At 38.4% G+C, this 22,335-nt stretch overlaps 1 protein-coding gene and 1 long non-coding RNA gene across 5 annotated transcripts in view; one reads left to right on the top strand and one right to left on the bottom strand.

The window, feature by feature from the left end:
• Nucleotides 1-22,335, bottom strand: part of LOC128695701 (uncharacterized) — a 59,880-nt gene that overhangs the window by 17,727 nt on the left and 19,818 nt on the right. For all 4 annotated transcript variants that reach the window (XM_070093290.1, XM_070093294.1, XM_070093291.1 and 1 more), the window contains exons 7-14: nt 22,119-22,264; nt 18,101-18,265; nt 17,679-17,789; nt 12,635-12,748; nt 7,556-7,676; nt 4,489-4,622; nt 2,427-2,553; nt 1,951-2,097 (exon numbers count right to left, since the gene is read on the bottom strand). In XM_070093290.1, the coding sequence (XP_069949391.1) occupies nt 1,951-2,097; nt 2,427-2,553; nt 4,489-4,622; nt 7,556-7,676; nt 12,635-12,748; nt 17,679-17,789; nt 18,101-18,265; nt 22,119-22,264 (1,065 nt within the window). The remainder of the gene's footprint in view (nt 1-1,950; nt 2,098-2,426; nt 2,554-4,488; nt 4,623-7,555; nt 7,677-12,634; nt 12,749-17,678; nt 17,790-18,100; nt 18,266-22,118; nt 22,265-22,335) is intronic.
• LOC138853874 (uncharacterized) overlaps nt 1-22,335 on the top strand; it is a 91,536-nt gene that overhangs the window by 52,305 nt on the left and 16,896 nt on the right. The window contains exon 2 of the long non-coding RNA XR_011393075.1: nt 19,554-19,778. This is a non-coding gene — a long non-coding RNA (uncharacterized lncRNA). The remainder of the gene's footprint in view (nt 1-19,553; nt 19,779-22,335) is intronic.

The following is a 22,335-nucleotide window of genomic DNA, read 5'->3' as shown; positions in this document are numbered from 1 at the left end:
AACAAGTGTTTATTACACTTTAGTTATCCATGATCTTATATGCTCAAAAGAGAACCACTTATTTTGTAAACCATTTTAAGCAAACTAACTTTGAATCTTACAAAATTCTCATGTCATAAATAAGAAAAAAAGAATTACAGGAATCTAGTGTTATTTCAGTATATTTTGTATCAGGTCACTGGGTCCATCAATCTTGTGAAGAAAAGACACATTACGGGGGACGCTTCAAGAACATTTTGCTCTGTGTAGTGCTTTATCAAGTCATAGCTTGATAAAGCTCTACAAAGAGTGCAACAGTGTCACAATAAAAGCTTGTTCTGCACCTGTGTGCCTTTTCTTAACTATTGTTGGCAGTACAATATTTCCATCCAACTCAGTAAAAGTGTTTTTCATCAAGTTTCCCATCTTTATTTATGCTTTCACTTTTATTTAGTTTCATTCTGTACATATGGTAATCCAATGTTCCATTCAAAGATGACATCAGTACCAGTGGCATCTATGATGTCAGCAACAACAGCTTGATTCTTGTAATAATTCATGCAATTCTTTGTCGCATATAATTCTCAGAATCGAGACAGTATTGACTTATACTGTACATTAAAAATAATAATTACGGGTGTGAAGAAGAGAGGGAGACTACTTCCCAGTAAAAGTAGGTCTTAGACAGGGATGCGTAATGTCACCATGGTTGTTTAATATATTTATAGATGGGGTTGTAAAAGAAGTAAATGCTAGGGTGTTCGGGAGAGGGGTGGGATTAAATTATGGGGAATTAAATACAAAATGGGAAGTGACACAGTTACTTTTTGCTGATGATACTGTGCTTATGGGAGATTCTAAAGAAAAATTGCAAAGGTTAGTGGACGAATTTGGGAATGTGTGTAAAGGTAGAAAGTTGAAAGTGAACATAGAAAAGAGTAAGGCGATGAGAGTATCAAATGATTTAGATAAAGAAAAATTGGATATCAAATTGGGGAGGAGGAGTATGGAAAAAGTGAATGTTTCCAGATATTTGGGAGTTGACGTGTCAGCGGATGGATTTATGAAGGATGAGGTAAATCATAGAAATGATGAAGGAAAAAAGGTGAGTGGTGCATTGAGGTATATGTGGAGGCAAAAAATGTTATCTATGGAGGCAAAGTAGGGAATGTATGAAAGTATAGTAGTACCAACACTCTTATATGGGTGTGAAGCTTGGGTTGTAAATGCTGCAGCAAGAAGCCGGTTGGAGGCAGTGGAGATGTCCTGTCTAAGGGCAATGTGTGGTGTAAGTATTATGCAGAAAATTTGGAGTGTGGAAATTAGGAGAAGGTGTGGAGTTAATAAAAGCATTAGTCAGAGGGCTGAAGAGGGTTTGTTGAGGTGGTTTGGTCATTTAGAGAGAATGGATCAAAGTAGAATGACATGGAGAGCGTATAAATCTGTAGAGGAAGGAAGGCGGGGTAGGGGTCGTCCTCGAAAAGGTTGGATGGAGGGGGTAAAGGAGGTGTTGTGGGCGAGGGGTTTTGACTTCCAGCAAGCGTGCGTGAGCGTGTTAGATAGGAGTGAATGGAGACAAATGGTATCTGGGACCTGACGATCTGTTGGAGTGTGAACAGGGTAATATTTAGTGAAGGGATTCAGGGAAACCGGTTATTTTATATAACCGGACTTGAGTCCTGGAAATGGGAAGTACAATGCCTGCACTCTAAAGGAGGGGTTTGGGATACTGGCAGTTTGGAGAGATATGTTGTGTGTTTTTATACGTATATACTTCTAAACTGTTGTATTCTGGGCACCTCTGCAAAAACAGTGATTATGTGTGAGTGAGGTGAAAGTGTTGAATGATGATGAAAGTTTTTTCTTTTTGGGGATTTTCTTTCTCTTTGGGTCACCCTGCCTCGGTGGGAGACGGCAGACTTGTTGAAAAAAAAAAAAAAGTATTATAGAATTTTGTATATAATTACAAACCTTTTTATGCAAACTACTTGTCTCATCAGATAAAGCTGTGGACCGATGTTTCTCCATCTGTAGTTCAGTCCGTAACTGCAGTACAATGAGGTCTAAAGATCGTATTCGACCTTCCAGTTCACACTGAGTTGCCAAACTCTCATTAAGCTGCAATACATTTAAATGGAAATGTAAGAGCTATATATACTTCAGCCAATGAATATACAGGCTTATGGAAGCAATAATATACAAGAAGTGAAAGATAATACTTTTTTTTAGCCATATTTAGACTTATGAATAAACCATAGAACAGGTGAGGTTTGAACCCCAGGCCAGTGCCTGGAGTTTTACGACTCACTGGCCATGGGTTCAAATCCCACCTGTTTCGTGATTGGTTTGCAATCATGTTATTGTGATTTTGCGAGTCAAATGCGAATCCTTTCACGAATTAAACAAATTAAAAGAAAATGGTTGTTTTACTAGTTTCTTCAACTAACTTTGTCTCGAAGAGTTTTCTCTACCCCAGTGTGTTCTAGTTTAAGATTACTGATTGATGTCTTTAAGTCCGATGCATCTTTTATTAGATTTTGATGTTGCTCTTGTTCCGTAGATAACTCACTCTCCCTGTCAAAATAAAACGACATAATTAGAGATAGTCAACAGATTTTTTTTTTTTCAACAAACTGGCTACATCCCACCAAGGCAGGGTGGCCCAAAAAGAAAAATGAAAGTTTCTCTTTTCAAATTTAGTAACATATACAGGAGAAGGGGTTACTAGCCCCTTGCTCTTGGCATTTTAGTTGCCTCTTTCAACACGCATGGCTTACGGAGGAAGATTTCTGTTCCACTTCCCCATGGATATAAGAGGAAATAAACAAGAACAAGAACTAGTAAGAAAATAGAAGGAAACCCAGAGGGGTGTGTATATATATGCTTGTACATGTATGTGTAGTGTGACCTAAGTGTAAGTAGAAGTAGCAAGATGTACCTGAAACCCTGCATGTTTATAAGACAGAAAAATGGACACCAGCAATTCTACCATCATGTAAAACAATTACAGATTTTCGTTTTACACTCACTTGGCAGGAAGGTAGTACCTCCCTGGGTGGTTGCTGTCTACCAACCTACTACCTAGGTCAACAGAAATACAAGCATTTAATATTAACAAGAAGTATGGTATATTACTGAATTTGAAGACATTTCAATTTCCTTTCCCCCTTTAACACCAATGAGATACACAAAAGCTAGTCCAGTGTCAATGGTGCAAAGAAAACATTAAAAAAAAAATGAAATGAAGACAGCTGATCTTCAGCATCTGCACAAAATAAATTTAAATGAAGATGTGGGATTGGCAGGATGAAGTCCCTGCATCAAGTTACCCTTATTATCTGAATCAGGCTACAGTGTATATACTAAAACATGTTTATCTCAGCATACATAAATCGTAATGCATGACTCTCTTTGTGAATATACATGGAAAAGTGTGCATATCTGTGATGTACACCAAAAGGTGTTCATCTCTTAATGTATATGAAGTACACCAAAATGTATCTCAATCTTAGTGTAGATACAATGACAGTTTACTTCACTCCCCATTTGATTAAGGTATTCTTGACTGGAAGTGTAAAGGATACCTACAGCTTTAAATACCCTCATGAAGCTGATAGACTTTAAATATAACAAACCAACTAATCTTAATCTTCCTTATGGTGCAGTTATCAAAGAAAAACCTGATAAATTCAATGAAGCCTACCAACCACCTGCAACACACATGAATATTATACCTTGAAAAATTTGCTAGACTATAAATCCTATGAGACTAAGAAAATACGCAAATAACGTGCACATAGAATAAAACTTATGATTTGGTCTAGTTAATGGTCACAGGTGGACCAAAATGTCATCATAAGTTTCATTTTTTTATGTGTAGGTTATTTATGTATTGTTCCAGGCACAGTATGGTGCCTTTTTATTCTTTAAAGAGTAAGTAAATGTTTATCACTCATAAATGAAGAAAGTGGATTGTAAAAAAGATGTACTGATTCTGTAGCTGCATTCTTAAGATCAAGGGATATGTTAGTGGAACAAACCCAAGTAGCTAAAGACAGTACATTGAATACACTGTTGAAGTGCAAGCAGGGAGAGAAATACATAGATAACACATGAAATAAGACAACATTGTTGATTATATAAGACATATGGCAGAAAAGAATAAACATTACCACAGCCAAAATCTAAGTCAAAATCAATTTCTCAATGTTTCATCTGCTTGTGGGAATGTGTTGACATTCTTTTCTGCACCTGTAAGTTAGACTCAGAGCCCCATAACAAAGTACGGCATCCTGAGCATCATAGCTCTGATCTCTCCACTCCTGCATCCTTCTCCACTGTTCGAATTTTGTACTTATTCTTTCCTACCATGCAACAGTTCATATAGTCAGTGGCATCGTGCAAGGATTGCAGACCAAAGGTGCTACAGTACACACGTACAAACAGCACCAACACAAAGGTAAAGACAAATCATGTTAAAAATAACACATCACTCAAATTAGGACTCACAATTCATTCACCCTGCGTGAAAGATCGTTCTTTTGACCAGAGGTTGAGTCAAGCTGTTGACGTAACTGGTCCATTTCATTTTGCTGCCGTCTGATGGTCACTCTCAATCCTTCAATAAGCAAATTGTTCTCTTCCTGAGGAGATGTTTTTGTCATTACATTATTTCAATTAGTCTGTGTACACTATCTTCATTTCTGGCACATATGATATTTTCCATATTATAAAATAAAAAGTCTTTCTTTCTTTCTTTCAACACATCGCCCATATCCCACCAAGGCAGGGTGGCCCAAAAGGAAAAACGAAAGTTTCTCCTTTTACATTTAGTAATATATACAGGAGAAGGGGTTACTAGCCCCTTGCTCCTGGCATTTTAGTCGCCTCTTACAACACGCATGGCTTACGGAGGAAGAATTCTGATCCACTTCCCCATGGAGAAAATAAAAAATATAAATATAAAATTATAATTAAACCTGCAATATATAATAAAACATACAGCATGTATAACAAAATTATTATTTAAAACTGTAAGGAATGCTTTTGATTTTTTTTTCAAGTATCCTACCAGCTCTCACTGAGGCAGGGTGACCCATAAAAAAGAAGAAACACTTTCACTATTATTTACTCCATCACTATCTTGCCAGAGGGACAATGGAGTGAATGATGGTGAAAGTGTTTCTTCTTTACTGGTCACCCTACTTCAGTGGGAGAAGGCCGGTTTCTTGAAAAATGATATCGAAGGCATCTCTAACAGCTTTGGGAAATATTCTGCATAAAGCTTCAGTTAAGGGCTGGAACACTAGATATGCTGAGTCTTGTAAGCCCATAAGATACAATACAGATGTGCTTTAGAAGCAGCTATTCCATTATTATTATTATTACACTAAACCCATAGGGGTCATACAGTGCCTAGGAGAATGGAAGGCATTCAGGCTTGATTCAAGCCTGAATGCCTTCCATTCTCCTAGACCAAGAACCAGTCACCAACATCAAGGAACTTTCTTGGAGGGCAGCTCTTCCATTAACCCTTTCAGGGTCCGTGCCATAGATCTACGGCTTTACGTTAAGGGTCCAAACCATAGATCTACGTCATGAACTCAGCTCGCTCTGATAAGCTGTGAGCGATAAATTGGGGCCTAGATATTAGAGAATACATCTATGTGGTATGTGTGCACCACATAAAACAAATCCTGCAGCACACAGTGCATAATGAGAGAAAAAAAACTGAGACTGTAATTTTTTATTAAAACAGCAACTTTGCAGTGTTGTTTTGTATGTTTTTTATAGTTGTGTTTGTGATTTCTTGGTCTCATTTGATAGAATGGAAGATATATTACAGAAATAGAGATGATTTTGATTGGTTTTAGTACTGAAAATGGCTTGAAATTGAGCTCAAAGTAGTGGAAATGTTAAATTTTTGCCGATGTTCAAGAGTAAACAAATGACCTCACACTTCTAATACACGCCAGCTGGTGGGTCTAATATATGTTTACAAATGTGGTGATATTATTTATACAATTATTACAATATTGTATTACAGTAAATCTTCTATTTTTTTGGTTTGAATAAAAATTCATTATGTGATTTAAAAATCAAAATGGAATTCATTTGTAAAGCCTGAAAAATGTAACTAATGAACAGAGGAAATGTTAGTTTAGTGCCAGGAATGCCTGCATTATTTTTTCTGGACCCTAATTTGAAATTGGAATATTTTGAACTTTGCACTAAATTGGCCAAATTACCAATTTCCAATCACTTTATTTTGTAGTTGAAACAATTGAGTTGGCGATTTCTTGTGCTCAATTGATAGAACAGAAGTAATACTAGTGAAATAGCTAAGAATTTGGTTGACTGGACTAAGGTAATTCACATAAAATGGAAGTCAAAGTTGGCAAAATCGCCGATGCGTAAATATTGCTGACATATCAAAATCCGCGAGAGCACAATTTCGTCATTTCCCATCAAATTTCATACTTTTTGTTTTATTACCTTCAGAAAAAGATTCTCTACCATTTCATAAGAAAAAATAACAAAATTATTTTTTGAAAATTCTTGGACACTGGTGCGCACTTTGAAATTTGGGCTCTGGACCCTGAAAGGGCTAATACTCCACCTGTACAGTGGAACCTTGACTTACGAGTTTAATCTGTTCCATGACCTAGATCGTACCTCAATTTACTAGCATATCAAATCAATTTTCCTCATTTAAATTAACTTAAAAGCCATTAATTGTTCCTGCACTCTGGAGACAAGACAAAATACTTGAATATGACACTAATATTAACTTTATGGATTATTTATCTATCACAATTCATCTAATATGACATAATAAACAATATAATTAACACAGAAACATGATATATACTCTAGAATGAATAAAATAGGCCATAATATGGTGGCAGAGGCAGCGGCGGAAGCATCTGTCATTTCCTGTCTAACTTTGACTATAGTATCTTCCCATGCTCTTATTGACTGACTTACTGAGTTACTTGACTGACTTAATGAATGACATGACTGACTTATTGAGTGACTTGACTATAATAATATTATATTATTATTGCTGAGAAGAAAAAGAGAATGATTTCCATGGAATTAAAGCATGAAATCATACATAAACAAGAGAGGTGTCCAGGTTTTGGGTTGAGGGGGAAGAGGGAGGAGGAGCTGGCTCGTAACTCAAATGTTGGCTCATAACTCAGAGCTAAAAATCGACCCAGGGACAGCTCGTATCTCAAAAAACTCCTAAGTTGGGACACTCGTAAGCAAGGTTCAACTGTATTGCCATTTATGTTGATGCAATGTACTGTAGTTCATTATGCCCGAGAAATGCAGTAGTTTATTAAACTTCTAGGAGGAACAAAGCCAAAATTGGGAATTTTTATTTATCAACATTTCACCAAACAATGCTCAAAGAATTGTTAAACCACAGTCTTCCCCATTGCTGCTAAATACAAGAACAATTGATTTCATGTTAGTTCAGCAATATTGTTGCTGACCAGAGGAATATGAATTTAGCTGAGCCTCCCTTCCTTGGAAAACAGGAGGTATAACGAAAACAAAAATATCCCACCTCAACAAGATTACTTTGTTTTGTTCGAAGCCTCAATTGATTTTTCAATTCTTCTGAGGTTGATTCCAGTGCTTGTTTCTCCTTAGCGGTGGCTTGTAATCTATGTTCCAAATTACTCACTCTGAAAGTAGAAAATAGTAAGCTAACAGATAATTTCACAAAATATGCATTTCTTAAATATGACGGTTTTCTATTAATCCTTTTTAGTAGGCTATTCGGGAAATGGGGTTACTAGCCCATTGTTCCCAGCATTTTAGTTGACTTTTACAACACGCATACCTTACGGAGGAAAGATTCTTATTCCACTTCCCCATGGATATGAAAGGAAAAGCAATAAGAACAAGTACTATTAAGATAAAATCAAAGAAAACTCAGATGAGTGTGTATAAATAAACGTGTACATGTCTCTGTAGTGTGACCTAAGTATAAGTAGCAAGACGTACCTGAAATCTTGCATGTTTTATGAGACAGAAAAAAGACACCAGCAATCCTACCATCATGTAAAACAAATACAGGCATCCTTTTTACACTTACTTGGTAGGAATGTAGTACCTCCCTGAATGGATGCTGTCTACCAACCTACTTCTTTCTTTTTTTCAACACACCAGCCGTATCCCACCGAGGCGGGGTGGCCCAAAAGGAAAAACGAAAGTTTCTCCTTTCAAATTTAGTAATATATACAGGAGAAGAGGTTACTAGCCCCTTGCTCCCGGCATTTTAGTCGCCTCTTACAACACGCATGGCTTACAGAGGAAGAATTATGTTCCACTTCCCCATGGAGATAGGAAATAAACAAGAACAAGAACAAGAAAGAAAATAGAAGAAAACCCAGAGGGGTATGTATATACGTATATGCTTGTACATGTATGTGTAGTGTGACCAGAGTATAAGTAGAAGTAGCAAGACGTACCTGAAATCTTGCATGTTCATGAGACAGAAAAAAGGACACCAGCAATCCTACCATCATGTAAAACAATTACAGGCTTTCGTTTTACACTCACTTGGCAGGACGGTAGTACCTCCCTGGGCGGTTGCTGTCTACCAACCTACTACCTTACATTAAATTAGGAGGTGTGGAGTTACTAAAAGTATTAGTCAGAGGGCTGAAGAGGGGTTGTTGAGGTGGTTTGGTCATTTAGAGAAAATGGATCAAAGCAGAATGACTTGGAGAGCATATAAATCTGTAGGGAACGGAAGGCGGGGTAGGGATTGTCCTCGAAAAGGTTGGAGGGAGAGGGGTAAAAGAGGTTTTGTGGATGAGGAATGAATGGAGACAAATGGTTTTTGGGACCTGACGAGCTGTTGGATGGTGGGCAGGGTAATATTTTGTGAAGGGATTCAGGAAAACCGGTTAGCCAGACTTGAGTCCTGGAAATGGGAAGTACAATGCCTGCACTTTAAAGGAGGGGTTTGGGATATTGGCAGTTTGGATGGACTTCTGAATTGTTGTATCTGAGCGCCTCTGCAAAGACAGTGATTATGTATGAGGTGAAAGTGTTGAATGATGAAGAAAGTATTTTTCTTTCTGGGTCACCCTGCCTCGGTGGGAGATGACCAACGTGTTAAAAAAATAAATGCATTTCTTATACATGACTTCACTGGCCAATGAAAGTTTCATTTCAAGTTTAAAAATGTGTGTTTCTAACTAAATTTGGGGGTGCTGAATTCAAACCTGAATTTAAGTTTTGCTCCAACATGTGCAGTTTCTGTGAGACAGAATTCCACAGTGAATGTTTTCAACTAAGACACAACCATCATATAGAAGAGTTATCAGGAAAAACCTGATGATCAATCTCATGGCTAACCACTGCTGGACATTAATGTAGGAGACCTATACTGAACAGATGTTTCCTTATATCTGCAGCCCTTACTCACTACCTAGCAGTAAGCAGGTACCTCGGTGTTAGTTGACTGTTACTGGTTACATCCCAGGGGATGGTAGTATACCCTAGATAGGGCAGGGGTTTTTAAATGAGCTGATGTAGGATAACAGCTCTTAGCCTGTAAAACTGATGTGTAAAAAAATACTGAATGTATAATGAATTTGTTAAAAATTATTTTTGTTATTGTATGCATAAGTTTGGGGTGCCAGGTGTAAATGATAATGGGAGCCCTTTGATTGAACTTTGTATAGAAAGGGGTTTAGTTATAGGTAATACATATTTTAAGAAAAAGAGGATAAATAAGTATACACGATATGATGTAGGGCGAAATGACAGTAGTTTGTTGGATTATGTATTGGTAGATAAAAGACTGTTGAGTAGACTTCAGGATGTACATGTTTATAGAGGGGCCACAGATATATCAGATCACTTTCTAGTTGTAGCTACACTGAGAGTAAAAGGTAGATGGGATACAAGGAGAATAGAAGCATCAGGGAAGAGAGAGGTGAAGGTTTATAAACTAAAAGAGGAGGCAGTTAGGGTAAGATATAAACAGCTATTGGAGGATAGATGGGCTAATGAGAGCATAGGCAATGGGGTCGAAGAGGTATGGGGTAGGCTTAAAAATGTAGTGTTAGAGTGTTCAGCAGAAGTTTGTGGTTACAGGAAAGTGGGTGCAGGAGGGAAGAGGAGCGATTGGTGGAATGATGATGTAAAGAGAGTAGTAAGGGAGAAAAAGTTAGCATATGAGAAGTTTTTTTTACAAAGTAGAAGTGATGCAAGGAGGGAAGAGTATATGGAGAAAAAGAGAGAAGTTAAGAGAGTGGTGAAGCAATGTAAAAAGAGAGCAAATGAGAGAGTGGGTGAGATGTTATCAACAAATTTTGTTGAAAATAAGAAAAAGTTTTGGAGTGAGATTAACAAGTTAAGAAAGCCTAGAGAACAAATGGATTTGTCAGTTAAAAATAGGAGAGGAGAGTTATTAAATGGAGAGTTAGAGGTATTGGGAAGATGGAAGGAATATTTTGAGGAATTGTTAAATGTTGATGAAGATAGGGAAGCTGTGATTTCGTGTATAGGGCAAGGAGGAATAACATCTTGTAGGAGTGAGGAAGAGCCAGTTGTGAGTGTGGGGGAAGTTCGTGAGGCAGTAGGTAAAATGAAAGGGGGTAAGGCAGCCGGGATTGATGGGATAAAGATAGAAATGTTAAAAGCAGGTGGGGATATAGTTTTGGAGTGGTTGGTGCAATTATTTAATAAATGTATGGAAGAGGGTAAGGTACCTAGGGATTGGCAGAGAGCATGCATAGTTCCTTTGTATAAAGGCAAAGGGGATAAAAGAGAGTGCAAAAATTATAGGGGGATAAGTCTGTTGAGTGTACCTGGTAAAGTGTATGGTAGAGTTATAATTGAAAGAATTAAGAGTAAGACAGAGAATAGGATAGCAGATGAACAAGGAGGCTTTAGGAAAGGTAGGGGGTGTGTGGACCAGGTGTTTACAGTGAAACATATAAGTGAACAGTATTTAGATAAGGCTAAAGAGGTCTTTGTGGCATTTATGGATTTGGAAAAGGCGTATGACAGGGTGGATAGGGGGGCAATGTGGCAGATGTTGCAAGTGTATGGTGTAGGAGGTAGGTTACTGAAAGCAGTGAAGAGTTTTTACGAGGATAGTGAGGCTCAAGTTAGAGTATGTAGGAAAGAGGGAAATTTTTTCCCAGTAAAAGTAGGCCTTAGACAAGGATGTGTGATGTCACCGTGGTTGTTTAATATATTTATAGATGGGGTTGTAAGAGAAGTAAATGCGAGGGTCTTGGCAAGAGGCGTGGAGTTAAAAGATAAAGAATCACACACAAAGTGGGAGTTGTCACAGCTGCTCTTTGCTGATGACACTGTGCTCTTGGGAGATTCTGAAGAGAAGTTGCAGAGATTGGTTGATGAATTTGGTAGGGTGTGCAAAAGAAGAAAATTAAAGGTGAATACAGGAAAGAGTAAGGTTATGAGGATAACAAAAAGATTAGGTGATGAAAGATTGAATATCAGATTGGAGGGAGAGAGTATGGAGGAGGTGAACGTATTCAGATATTTGGGAGTGGACGTGTCAGCGGATGGGTCTATGAAAGATGAGGTGAATCATAGAATTGATGAGGGAAAAAGAGTGAGTGGTGCACTTAGGAGTCTGTGGAGACAAAGAACTTTGTCCTTGGAGGCAAAGAGGGGAATGTATGAGAGTATAGTTTTACCAACGCTCTTATATGGGTGTGAAGCGTGGGTGATGAATGTTGCAGCGAGGAGAAGGCTGGAGGCAGTGGAGATGTCATGTCTGAGGGCAATGTGTGGTGTGAATATAATGCAGAGAATTCGTAGTTTGGAAGTTAGGAGGAGGTGCGGGATTACCAAAACTGTTGTCCAGAGGGCTGAGGAAGGGTTGTTGAGGTGGTTCGGACATGTAGAGAGAATGGAGCGAAACAGAATGACTTCAAGAGTGTATCAGTCTGTAGTGGAAGGAAGGCGGGGTAGGGGTCGGCCTAGGAAGGGTTGGAGGGAGGGGGTAAAGGAGGTTTTGTGTGCGAGGGCCTTGGACTTCCAGCAGGCATGCGTGAGCGTGTTTGATAGGAGTGAATGGAGACAAATGGTTTTTAATACTTGACGTGCTGTTGGAGTGTGAGCAAAGTAACATTTATGAAGGGATTCAGGGAAACCGGCAGGCCGGACTTGAGTCCTGGAGATGGGAAGTACAGTGCCTGCACTCTGAAGGAGGGGTGTTAATGTTGCAGTTTAAAAACTGTAGTGTAAAGCACCCTTCTGGCAAGACAGTGATGGAGTGAATGATGGTGAAAGTTTTTCTTTTTCGGGCCACCCTGCCTTGGTGGGAATCGGCCGGTGTGATAATAAAAAAATAATAAATATTATGACTATGACTGTTAGGTAAAAAGAATATCATGTGGTTCTTTAACCTTAAACAGCCAAAATATTGAACATAAGATTAAAAAAAATCTTAGGGAATCAAAGTTAGCATAAAACAATCAATTTAGATTCTGAACTGGACAGGACAAAAAGTTAAATTTTGTTGCCAAGTGTTATTACTAAAGCTTAAAGAATTAATGGGGAAGCACTAAACTCCCTGAGGTTATACAGAACCTGAGGGAGAAGATGTATTCAAGGTTAATACACCAGAAAGAAGAAGGTAACATACATAGAGTCTGTTTCACGCTGAAGGTCAGTCAGTTTGTGTTGGAGTTGTATTATCATGACACCATTTTCTACAGCTTGCTTCTTTGATGTTTCACTTAGCTTCATTTTCTCCAGCCTGGAAACAATTAAAATAATTATTAAATAAATCAGCTAAGGGAAATTAATATCCTATAAAGAAATATTCAATCTTTTAATTATTTTTCAACACACTGGCCATCTCCCACCGAAGCAGGGTGACCTAAATAACAAAGAAACACTTTCACCATGAAATTATTATAACAAAATTGGGTTTGACTGATATAAAAACAATTTCCTTGTAATAATTACATTTTCCTCTTGTTTGATGTAATGAAGAAAGTATCACTGTTCGGGAGAGGGGTGGGATTAAATTATGGGGAATCAAATACAAAATGGGAAATGACACAGTTACTTTTTGCTGATGATACTGTGCTTACGAGAGATTCTAAAGAAACATTGCAAAGGTTAGTGGATGAGTTTGGGAGGGTGGGTGGAGGTAGAAAGTTGAAAGTGAACATAGAAAAGACTAAGGTGATGAGGGTATCAAATGATTTAGATAAAGAAAAATTGGATATCAAATTGGAGAGGAGGAGTATGGAAGAAGTGAATGTTTTCAGATATTTGAGAGTTGACGTGTCAGCAGATGGATTTATGAAGGATGAGGTTATTCATAGAATTGATGAAGGAAACAAGGTGAGTGGTGCATTGAGGTATATGTGGAGACAAAAAACGTTATCTATGGAGACAAAGAAGGGAATGTATGAAAGTATAGTAGTACCAACACTCTTATATGGGTGTGAAGCTTGGGTTGTGAGTGCAGCAGCGAGGAGGCGGTTGGAGGCAGTGGAGATGTCCTGTCTAAGGGCAATGTGTGGTGTAAATATTATGCACAAAATTCGGAATGTGGAAATTAGGAGGTGTGGAGTTAATAAAAGTATTAGTCAGTGGGTTGAAGAGGGGTTGTTGAGGTGGTTTGGTCATTTAGAGAGAATGGATCAAAGTAGAATATGGAGAGCCTTTAAATCTGTAGGAGAAGGAAGGCGGGGTAGGGGTCATCCTTGAAAAGGTTGGAAGGAAGGGGTAAGGGAGGTTTTGTGGGCGAGGGGTTTGGACTTCCAGCAAGTGTGTGTGAGCGTGTAAGATAGTAGTGAATGGAGACGAATGGTATTTGGGACCTGACGATCTGTTGGAGTGTAAGCAGGGTAATATTTAGTGAAGGGATTCAGGGAAACCAGTTATTTTTATATAGCCGGACTTGAGTCCTGGAAATGGGAAGTACAATGCCTGCACTTTAACCCTTTGAGGGTTTTCGTCGTACTAGTACGTTTTACGCGTAGGGGTTTTTGACGTACTAGTACTCATAAATTCTAGCGGCCTCAAATCTAGTGGGAGAAAGCTGGTAGGCCTTCATATGAAAGATGGGTCTATGTGGTCAGTGTGCACAGCCTAAAAAAAATCCTGCAGCACACAGTGCATAATGAGAAAAAAAAAACTTTGACCATTTTTTTTTAATAAATCAGCGACTTTGCAGTGTATTTTCGTATGGTATTTATTGTTGTATTCTAGTTTTCTTGGTCTCATTTTATAGAATGGAAGACATATTACAGAAATTGAGATGATTTTGACTGGTTTTACAAAGAAAGGTGCCTTGAAATTGAGCTCAAAGTAGCAGAAATGTTCGATTTTTACCAAACTTCAAAAGTAAACAAATCGTGCCAAGCGTGCAATACACGTCAACTGGTGAGTCTAATATTCTTTCACAAGTGCACCAATAATATTTATACCATTTTTTACACTAATGCAGTAGTCTGCATAACAGTAAATCTTATATTTTTTGTGAAAATAAAAATTCAAAGTGGAAAGCAAAAGAATATAAGAGGGGACTTGAGACATGACTAATGACTAGAGGAAATGTCATTTTAGTGCCAGGAATGTCTTTCTTGTTTATTCTGGACCCTATTCCGAAATTGGCATCTTTTGAAATTTGTGTGAAATTGGCAAAATTGCTAAATTCTGACCACTGTACTGGATAGTTGAATTTCATAAATGAGTGGTTTCTTGCATCCATTCGATAGAAAAAATGGAGTTCTAGCGAAATATTCATGTTTTTTGTCGACTAGTACAGTGAAATTGGCCGAAAATGGGGCTCAAAGTGGGCAAAATCGCCGATGCGTAAACATCGCCGAGACCGCTAACTTTGCGAGAGCATAATTCCGTAAGTTTTCTATCAAATTTCAAACTTTTGGTGTCTTTATGATCGGGAAAAGATTCTCTATCTTTTCATAAGAGAAAATAATTTTTTTTTTTTTTTAAATTTGGCCGACCCTGAGAACGAGTTTCGGAGAGGGCCTGTCGACCCTCAAAGGGTTAAAGGAGGGGTTTGGGATATTGGCAGTTTGGAGGGATATGTTGTGTATCTTTATACGTATATGCTTCTAAACTGTTGTATTCTGAGCACCTCTGCAAAAACAGTGATTATTATGTGAGTGAGGTGAAAGTGTTGAATGATGATGAAAGTATTTTCTTTTTCGGGATTTTCTTTCTTTTTTGGTCACCCTGCCTCGGTGGGAGATGGCTGATTTGTTAAAAAAAAAAAAAAAAAAAAAAAAAAAAAAACTGACATAAACTCTTAAGAATTATAATACAATATTTAGATATTTCAGTATGTAAAACTCCTGCAATCTGTGTTGCAAACAAGACAGACACATTTGTAAACACCCAGCCTGATGACAGCTAACAACTGCAACTTTTGCAGGTCTACACATGGAACTAAGTTGTAATAAAAAAAGTTAAATTAGTAAGTTAAGTTAACCCTATTTTTGTTTAACACGCTGGCCATCTCCCACCGAGGCAAGGTGAACCAAAAAAGAAATTTTCCACACAGCTGGGCCAAAACCATATAATTCCAGGGGTTTTGTTTCAAAAATAAATATATACAAACAGCCTGGCTTGCAGGTAGTAGTAGTTCTGCTGAGATACTAAGTTTGTGGCAAGAAGTATGAGGAAATACAACTAAACATTAATCTGACCCTGAACACAATACTAAACTTTACTGTGTAATACAAACTAAATGTATGGAAGAGGGTAAGGTACCTAGTGATTGGCAGAGAGCATGCATAGTTCCTTTGTATAAAGGCAAAGGGGATAAAAGAGAGTGCAAAAATTATAGGGGGATAAGTCTGTTGAGTGTACCTGGTAAAGTGTATGGTAGAGTTATAATTGAAAGAATTAAGAGTAAGACGGAGAATAGGATAGCAGATGAACAAGGAGGCTTTAGGAAAGGTAGGGGGTGTGTGGACCAGGTGTTTACAGTGAAACATATAAGTGAACAGTATTTAGATAAGGCTAAAGAGGTCTTTGTAGCATTTATGGATTTGGAAAAGGCGTATGACAGGGTGGATAGGGGGGCAATGTGGCAGATGTTGCAAGTGTATGGTGTAGGAGGTAGGTTACTGAAAGCAGTGAAGAGTTTTTACGAGGATAGTGAGGCTCAAGTTAGAGTATGTAGGAAAGAGGGAAATTTTTTCCCAGTAAAAGTAGGCCTTAGACAAGGATGTGTGATGTCACCGTGGTTGTTTAATATATTTATAGATGGGGTTGTAAGGGAAGTAAATGCGAGGGTCTTGGCAAGAGGCGTGGAGTTGAAAGATAAAGAATCACACACAAAGTGGGAGTTGTCACAGCTGCTCTTTGCTGATGACACTGTGCTTTTGGGAGATTCTGAAGAGAAGCTGCAGAGATTGGTGGATGAATTTGGTAGGGTGTGCAAAAGAAGAAAATTAAAGGTGAATACAGGAAAGAGTAAGGTTATGAGGATAACAAAAAGATTAGGTGATGAAAGATTGAATATCAGATTGGAGGGAGAGAGTATGGAGGAGGTGAACGTATTCAGATATTTGGGAGTGGACGTGTCAGCGGATGGGTCTATGAAAGATGAGGTGAATCATAGAATTGATGAGGGAAAAAGAGTGAGTGGTGCACTTAGGAGTCTGTGGAGACAAAGAACTTTGTCCTTGGAGGCAAAGAGGGGAATGTATGAGAGTATAGTTTTACCAACGCTCTTATATGGGTGTGAAGCGTGGGTGATGAATGTTGCAGCGAGGAGAAGGCTGGAGGCAGTGGAGATGTCATGTCTGAGGGCAATGTGTGGTGTGAATATAATGCAGAGAATTCGTAGTTTGGAAGTTAGGAGGAGGTGCGGGATTACCAAAACTGTTGTCCAGAGGGCTGAGGAAGGGTTGTTGAGGTGGTTCGGACATGTAGAGAGAATGGAGCGAAACAGAATGACTTCAAGAGTGTATCAGTCTGTAGTGGAAGGAAGGCGGGGTAGGGGTCGGCCTAGGAAGGGTTGGAGGGAGGGGGTAAAGGAGGTTTTGTGTGCGAGGGGCTTGGACTTCCAGCAGGCATGCGTGAGCGTGTTTGATAGGAGTGAATGGAGACAAATGGTTTTTAATACTTGACGTGCTGTTGGAGTGTGAGCAAAGTAACATTTATGAAGGGATTCAGGGAAACCGGCAGGCCGGACTTGAGTCCTGGAGATGGGAAGTACAGTGCCTGCACTCTGAAGGAGGGGTGTTGATGTTGCAGTTTAAAACTGTAGTGTAAAGCACCCTTCTGGCAAGACAGTGATGGAGTGAATGATGGTGAAAGTTTTTCTTTTTCGGGCCACCCTGCCTTGGTGGGAATCGGCCAGTGTGATAATAAAAAAAAAAAAAAAACTATCTGATATTTTAAAAGTTTAAAAATCTTATCTTGTAGAGAATTACAGATAGAGTTTTCTCTGTAACTAACATTAGTGTTAAGAACACTGATTCTCAAACTTTTTTTTGATCACAACCCAAAATTTGAAATTGCATTTATTTTGCAACCCAAATGGCACCAGCAGATATGACCCAGTAAATTTCCTTTGATTTGCAGCAAGACATTAAAGAAATGTTAAACGAAAAGAATTACACAGACAATCTCAAATTTCTTCTTGGGTTGTGACCCTGGGCCTGGGAACTACTTCCTATAGTAAGATACATTACTGTGTGTCATGCAAATTTTCCTCTGCTTGAGCCAGACACTGCTTCAGAGAGGCAGCTTCTGCTTTGCTCTGCTCCTTTGCTCTCGTCAATTCCAGCTCGACTGCCCTTAATCTTCAAAGAAAAGTCATTTAAATTAGTCTTACAATGCTTTCCTAATAAAAACATTTAATACACAGCTTTGCATAATATACATATAATAGTACATATTTTGTCAAGAGCAAAGGGCTAGTAGTTCCTCCTGTATAAATCATTAAATATAAAAAGAAGACAAGCTTCACAGTTTTTTCTTTTTCGGATCACATTGTACAATTATTTTCAAAGGTCACATGCGTCAGTGTGACCCGAAAAAATGTATGTTACTCTTATGAAAATTTTACAAATACTATTTCACATATTAAAATACATAATATAATAGCAATCACCTCTTTTCTTCCTTTAGCAGTGCCTCTCTGAGTAACTGGATTTCCTCATAGTGCCGTGCTAATTCAACTTCCATGTTACAATTTCGTAAGGATTTTCTATTTAGCTCCCCTAGTAGCAACGTCAGTGCTGATGCTATGTCGTCTATCATGCGAGCTGTACTTCGCCTGAAACAAACAACCAAGATTGTGGAACTGTGCAGAGTTTATGCATGATGAAATTAAGACACATGTGCAACATCTGGGTATCTTTATTGTAGATGTTTCAGCATCCAGTGGCTTTATCAATACAAATTCCAGGACATAACTTGAAGACAGTAGGACTATATACAGAAGATGAGGTAATCAGTCCCTCAACCTAGGAGTAGGTGCAAAGAGCACCATAGTCGTGGAGATTCTGAGGCAGAAGCAAGGAGCCTGGCGCTTATATACTAACGTCAGGTCAGGTGTAGCAGACGAGGGCATAGTCACTGGTAGGCAGGATTCCCCAGTGGAAGTAGGTCCTTCCCAAAGAGATGGGTTAGTTGTAGTAGTAGTTGTCGTAGTCGTGAAGGTTATGTACATGTCCTCAGAATCAAGATTCCATGATGTAGCAGTGTCTGACAAGTTGTGCAAGAATGGTATATAATACCGACAAAATGAAATTAAGACACATGTGCAACATCTGGGTATCTTTATTGTAGACATTTTGCAATCCAGTGGCTTTATCAATACAAATTCCAGGACATAACTTGAAGACAGTAGGACTATGTATAGAAGATGAGGTAATCAGTCCCTCAACCTAAGAGTAGGTGCGAAGAGCACCATAGTTGTGGAGATTCTGAAGCAGAAGCAAGGAGCCTGGCGCTTATATACTAACGTCAGGTCAGGTGTAGCAGACGAGGGCATAGTCACTGGTAGGCAGGATTCCCCAGTGGAAGTAGGTCCTTCCCAAAGAGATGGGTTAGTTGTAGTAGTAGTTGTCATAGTCGTGAAGGTTATGTACATGTCCTCAGAATCAAGATTCCATGATGTAGCAGTGTCTGACAAGTTGTGCAAGAATGGTATATAATACCGACAAAATGAAATTAAGACACATGTGTAACATCTGGGTATCTTTGTAGACGTTTCGCCATCCAGACGTTTTCGCCACTGGATGGCGAAACGTCTACAATAAAGATACCCAGATGTGGCACATGTGTCTTAATTTCATTTTGTCGGTATTATATACCATTCTTGTACAACAGAGTTTATGCATGAAAGATAAAGACAATTATGTTAGAGGTCACAGTTACATGAATACTGTGGAAGTCTGGGAGGATTTTTATTCTTATTGCTGTTAAAACTAAGTGCTAAACCCATGAGGGTCATGCAGTGCTGGGGGTTTGGGAGGAATATGTGAGAATGAGTCCTTCTAAGGTAGGGTAATTCAAAGAGAGCACATTCACCAACATTTCTTCTACCACCTTCTTTCCAGAAATGTGCTGACATTGAAATTCTGATTGAACTTTGACTGCAATATTCTCATCCTTCCTTAAGAGTACAGGCACTGCCCTTCCCACCACCAGGACTCAAGACCGAATAACCAGAAACATGAACTTTAACCCTCAAACTGTCCAAATGTAGATCTACGTTCACTCGCATGGCACTCCGGATACAGTGGACCCACGCTTCACGATCACCTCCCAATGCGACCAATTATGTAAGTGTATTTATTTAAGTGCGTTTGTACGTTTATGTTTGGGGGTCTGAAATGGACTAATCTAATTCACAATATTCCTTATGGGAACAAATTCGTTCAGTACTGGCACCTGAACATACTTCTGGAATGAAATAATATCGTAAACCGGGGGTCCACTGTATTTTGAAAAATAGAAAAATCGCTTTTTTTCTTTTAAAATGAAGAGCACATTTTTCTACAAGTTATAGAATTAAAAAAAAAAAATTAGAGTCAGTACTTACTGAGATATAAGACTGTGAAGTTGGCACTGGATGCTCACCTGTTGGCAACATCGACTCCTGTCGCTTGTAGAAGTGTTGCCAATATATCTTTTTCTCATTTTTATTTGAATTTATATATTTTTTATGTTCTGATAATTACAATTTATAATAGTTCTTGTAATTTCATAGCCAATCTTTGTTCTGACACTAATATTATGTACTGAAATAGTGCTCATATAGTCACAATCACATGGATAGATGGACATTTACACCTGCCTGGGTTATTTACTATTGTCTAGAAATATATAAAAAGTATTTATAGGTCCCAGCAATGTTTTAGATACCCTGGCATATACCTTGAAGCATGGTGTTATGAAAGGCATCCCTATACTGTTGACAGCCCAGTGACATTTGATAAATGCCCACTGGTCCAGCTAACCCTCGCTGTATTTGTTATCACTGTTACACACAAACATGTCTTGTCTCTCTGTCTATTTATCTGTCTGTCTGCCTGTCTATCTGTCTCTGTCTGTCTGCCTGTCTGTCTGTCTTTCTGTCTGCCTGGAGTTTAGGATATCAAACTCCTTGAAGAATCGTGTTATGACACCTGTTATCAGCTCGGTGTCATTTGATAAATGGGTGCTCGGGGGAACCCTGGCTTTATTTGTTTTCACTGATATACACAAACATGTTTCTGTCTATCAGTCTGTCTGTCTGTCTATCTTTGCCTGGAATTTTTGGATTATCCTAAGTAATTTACACTATGTATAATAACTGTACTTATGTGTACATGTGAGACAGAGATATAGATAGATATACAGATAGACAGAGATATAGATAGATATATAGATAGACAGAGATATAGATAGACAGAGATATAGACAGATAGAGATATAGACAGATAGAGATATGAACAGAGAGACAGCCAGAGACATCGAAAGCAAGCCAGCCGGCCAGCCTGTTGAATACACAAGAACATAAGAAAGAAGGAACACTGCAGTAGGCCTACTGGCCCATGCAAGGCAGGTACATGTCACACTCCCCCCCCCCTACCCGGCTTAGACAAATGACCTACCTAGTCAGGTCACATCCATTGAAGGAAGGAGCATGACATCAGACTTACTAGCACAAGCTAGTCAGGTCCAACTCACACCCACCCACACTCACTCATGTATTTATCTAACCTATTTTTACTTTCCTCTTAAAATGGGAGTGTTAATCCGACATGGCATCAGTGAATCCCTGGTGTTTGCCACGCTATTTGCTCTAGCTGGTGCTCAATTGAACTGGTGCTCCCACAAGGTACTAAGTGCTCCCAAATTTTTTTAATAGTGCACACACTGAGTGCAGAGACCTATTCTTTCATGTCTAGGTGGCTCAAGCCTACTGTGCCAAATTTGAAGGAATGAAAAATAAAACATTGAACTATGTTTGGAGCGCTACGCGTGTAAACGTAGATCTACATTTGGACAGTTTAAGGGTTAAAACATTATCTTTTAATGCTAAATGGCAAGATAATGTAAAGGAGTAGAGAAGAAAAAAATGGCCAGATAATGTAAATAAGTAGAGATGTGTTTCAAAGTTGAGTTGTGTATAAAATATTAAAGTTTAAGACAATAACTTTGATGTGCATGATATTTAGTACATAAATATGTTTTCATTGGAGTTAATACAAAAATGGGAAAGCTTATAACACAGCTTAAATCATTTGTTATTATTCTCAAACTCACTGAACAAACCAAAGCCTCTACTTTAGTGGTTTAAAGTACACATGAGCAAACACTATTATGTCCTAGTGTTTACTCATGGGTCTGATTAAATCAAATAGTCGATATCAATTACCATTTACCATTTTTTGTATTAATGCATCATTAAAATTGTACTATTGTTCACTTAGCTACCTCACTTTTTTACATTAAAAAAAAAAACTATGTCTAGTTCTTAAGTACTCTGTAAGCATTAGTATTTAGTCTGCCCTAAATGCACATGCATGTTAGCGGCTTTCTCTTGTGCCTAACAATATTTTGTTACATGTTAGCAACATTTTGTAATATTGCAGAAAGAGAGAGAGTTTGTTTGTTTGTTAGTAAATCACGATTACCTTCTTGGTGATGTAACAGCCACCATATGCTTGAGTCCATTAGATTCTAATCCAGCTTCAACTTGTGCAAGTAGCCGTGAAGCACACTCTTCCACCCGAGATGCTTCCCTCTCTTGTTCTCCAATTATAATCTCTATTCCCTGCACCTGTAAAATTAATTTGTTGCATAATGAATGTCAATTATTTTCAGTACAGTTTCCAATTTCCTAGGTAGTAG

This window comes from Cherax quadricarinatus, chromosome 42, assembly GCF_038502225.1.
Source record: "Cherax quadricarinatus isolate ZL_2023a chromosome 42, ASM3850222v1, whole genome shotgun sequence".
NCBI classification, from domain to species: Eukaryota; Metazoa; Arthropoda; class Malacostraca; order Decapoda; family Parastacidae; genus Cherax; species Cherax quadricarinatus.
The sequence above is the reverse complement of the archived record's forward strand: the minus strand, read 5'-3'. Positions and strand labels throughout refer to the sequence as shown.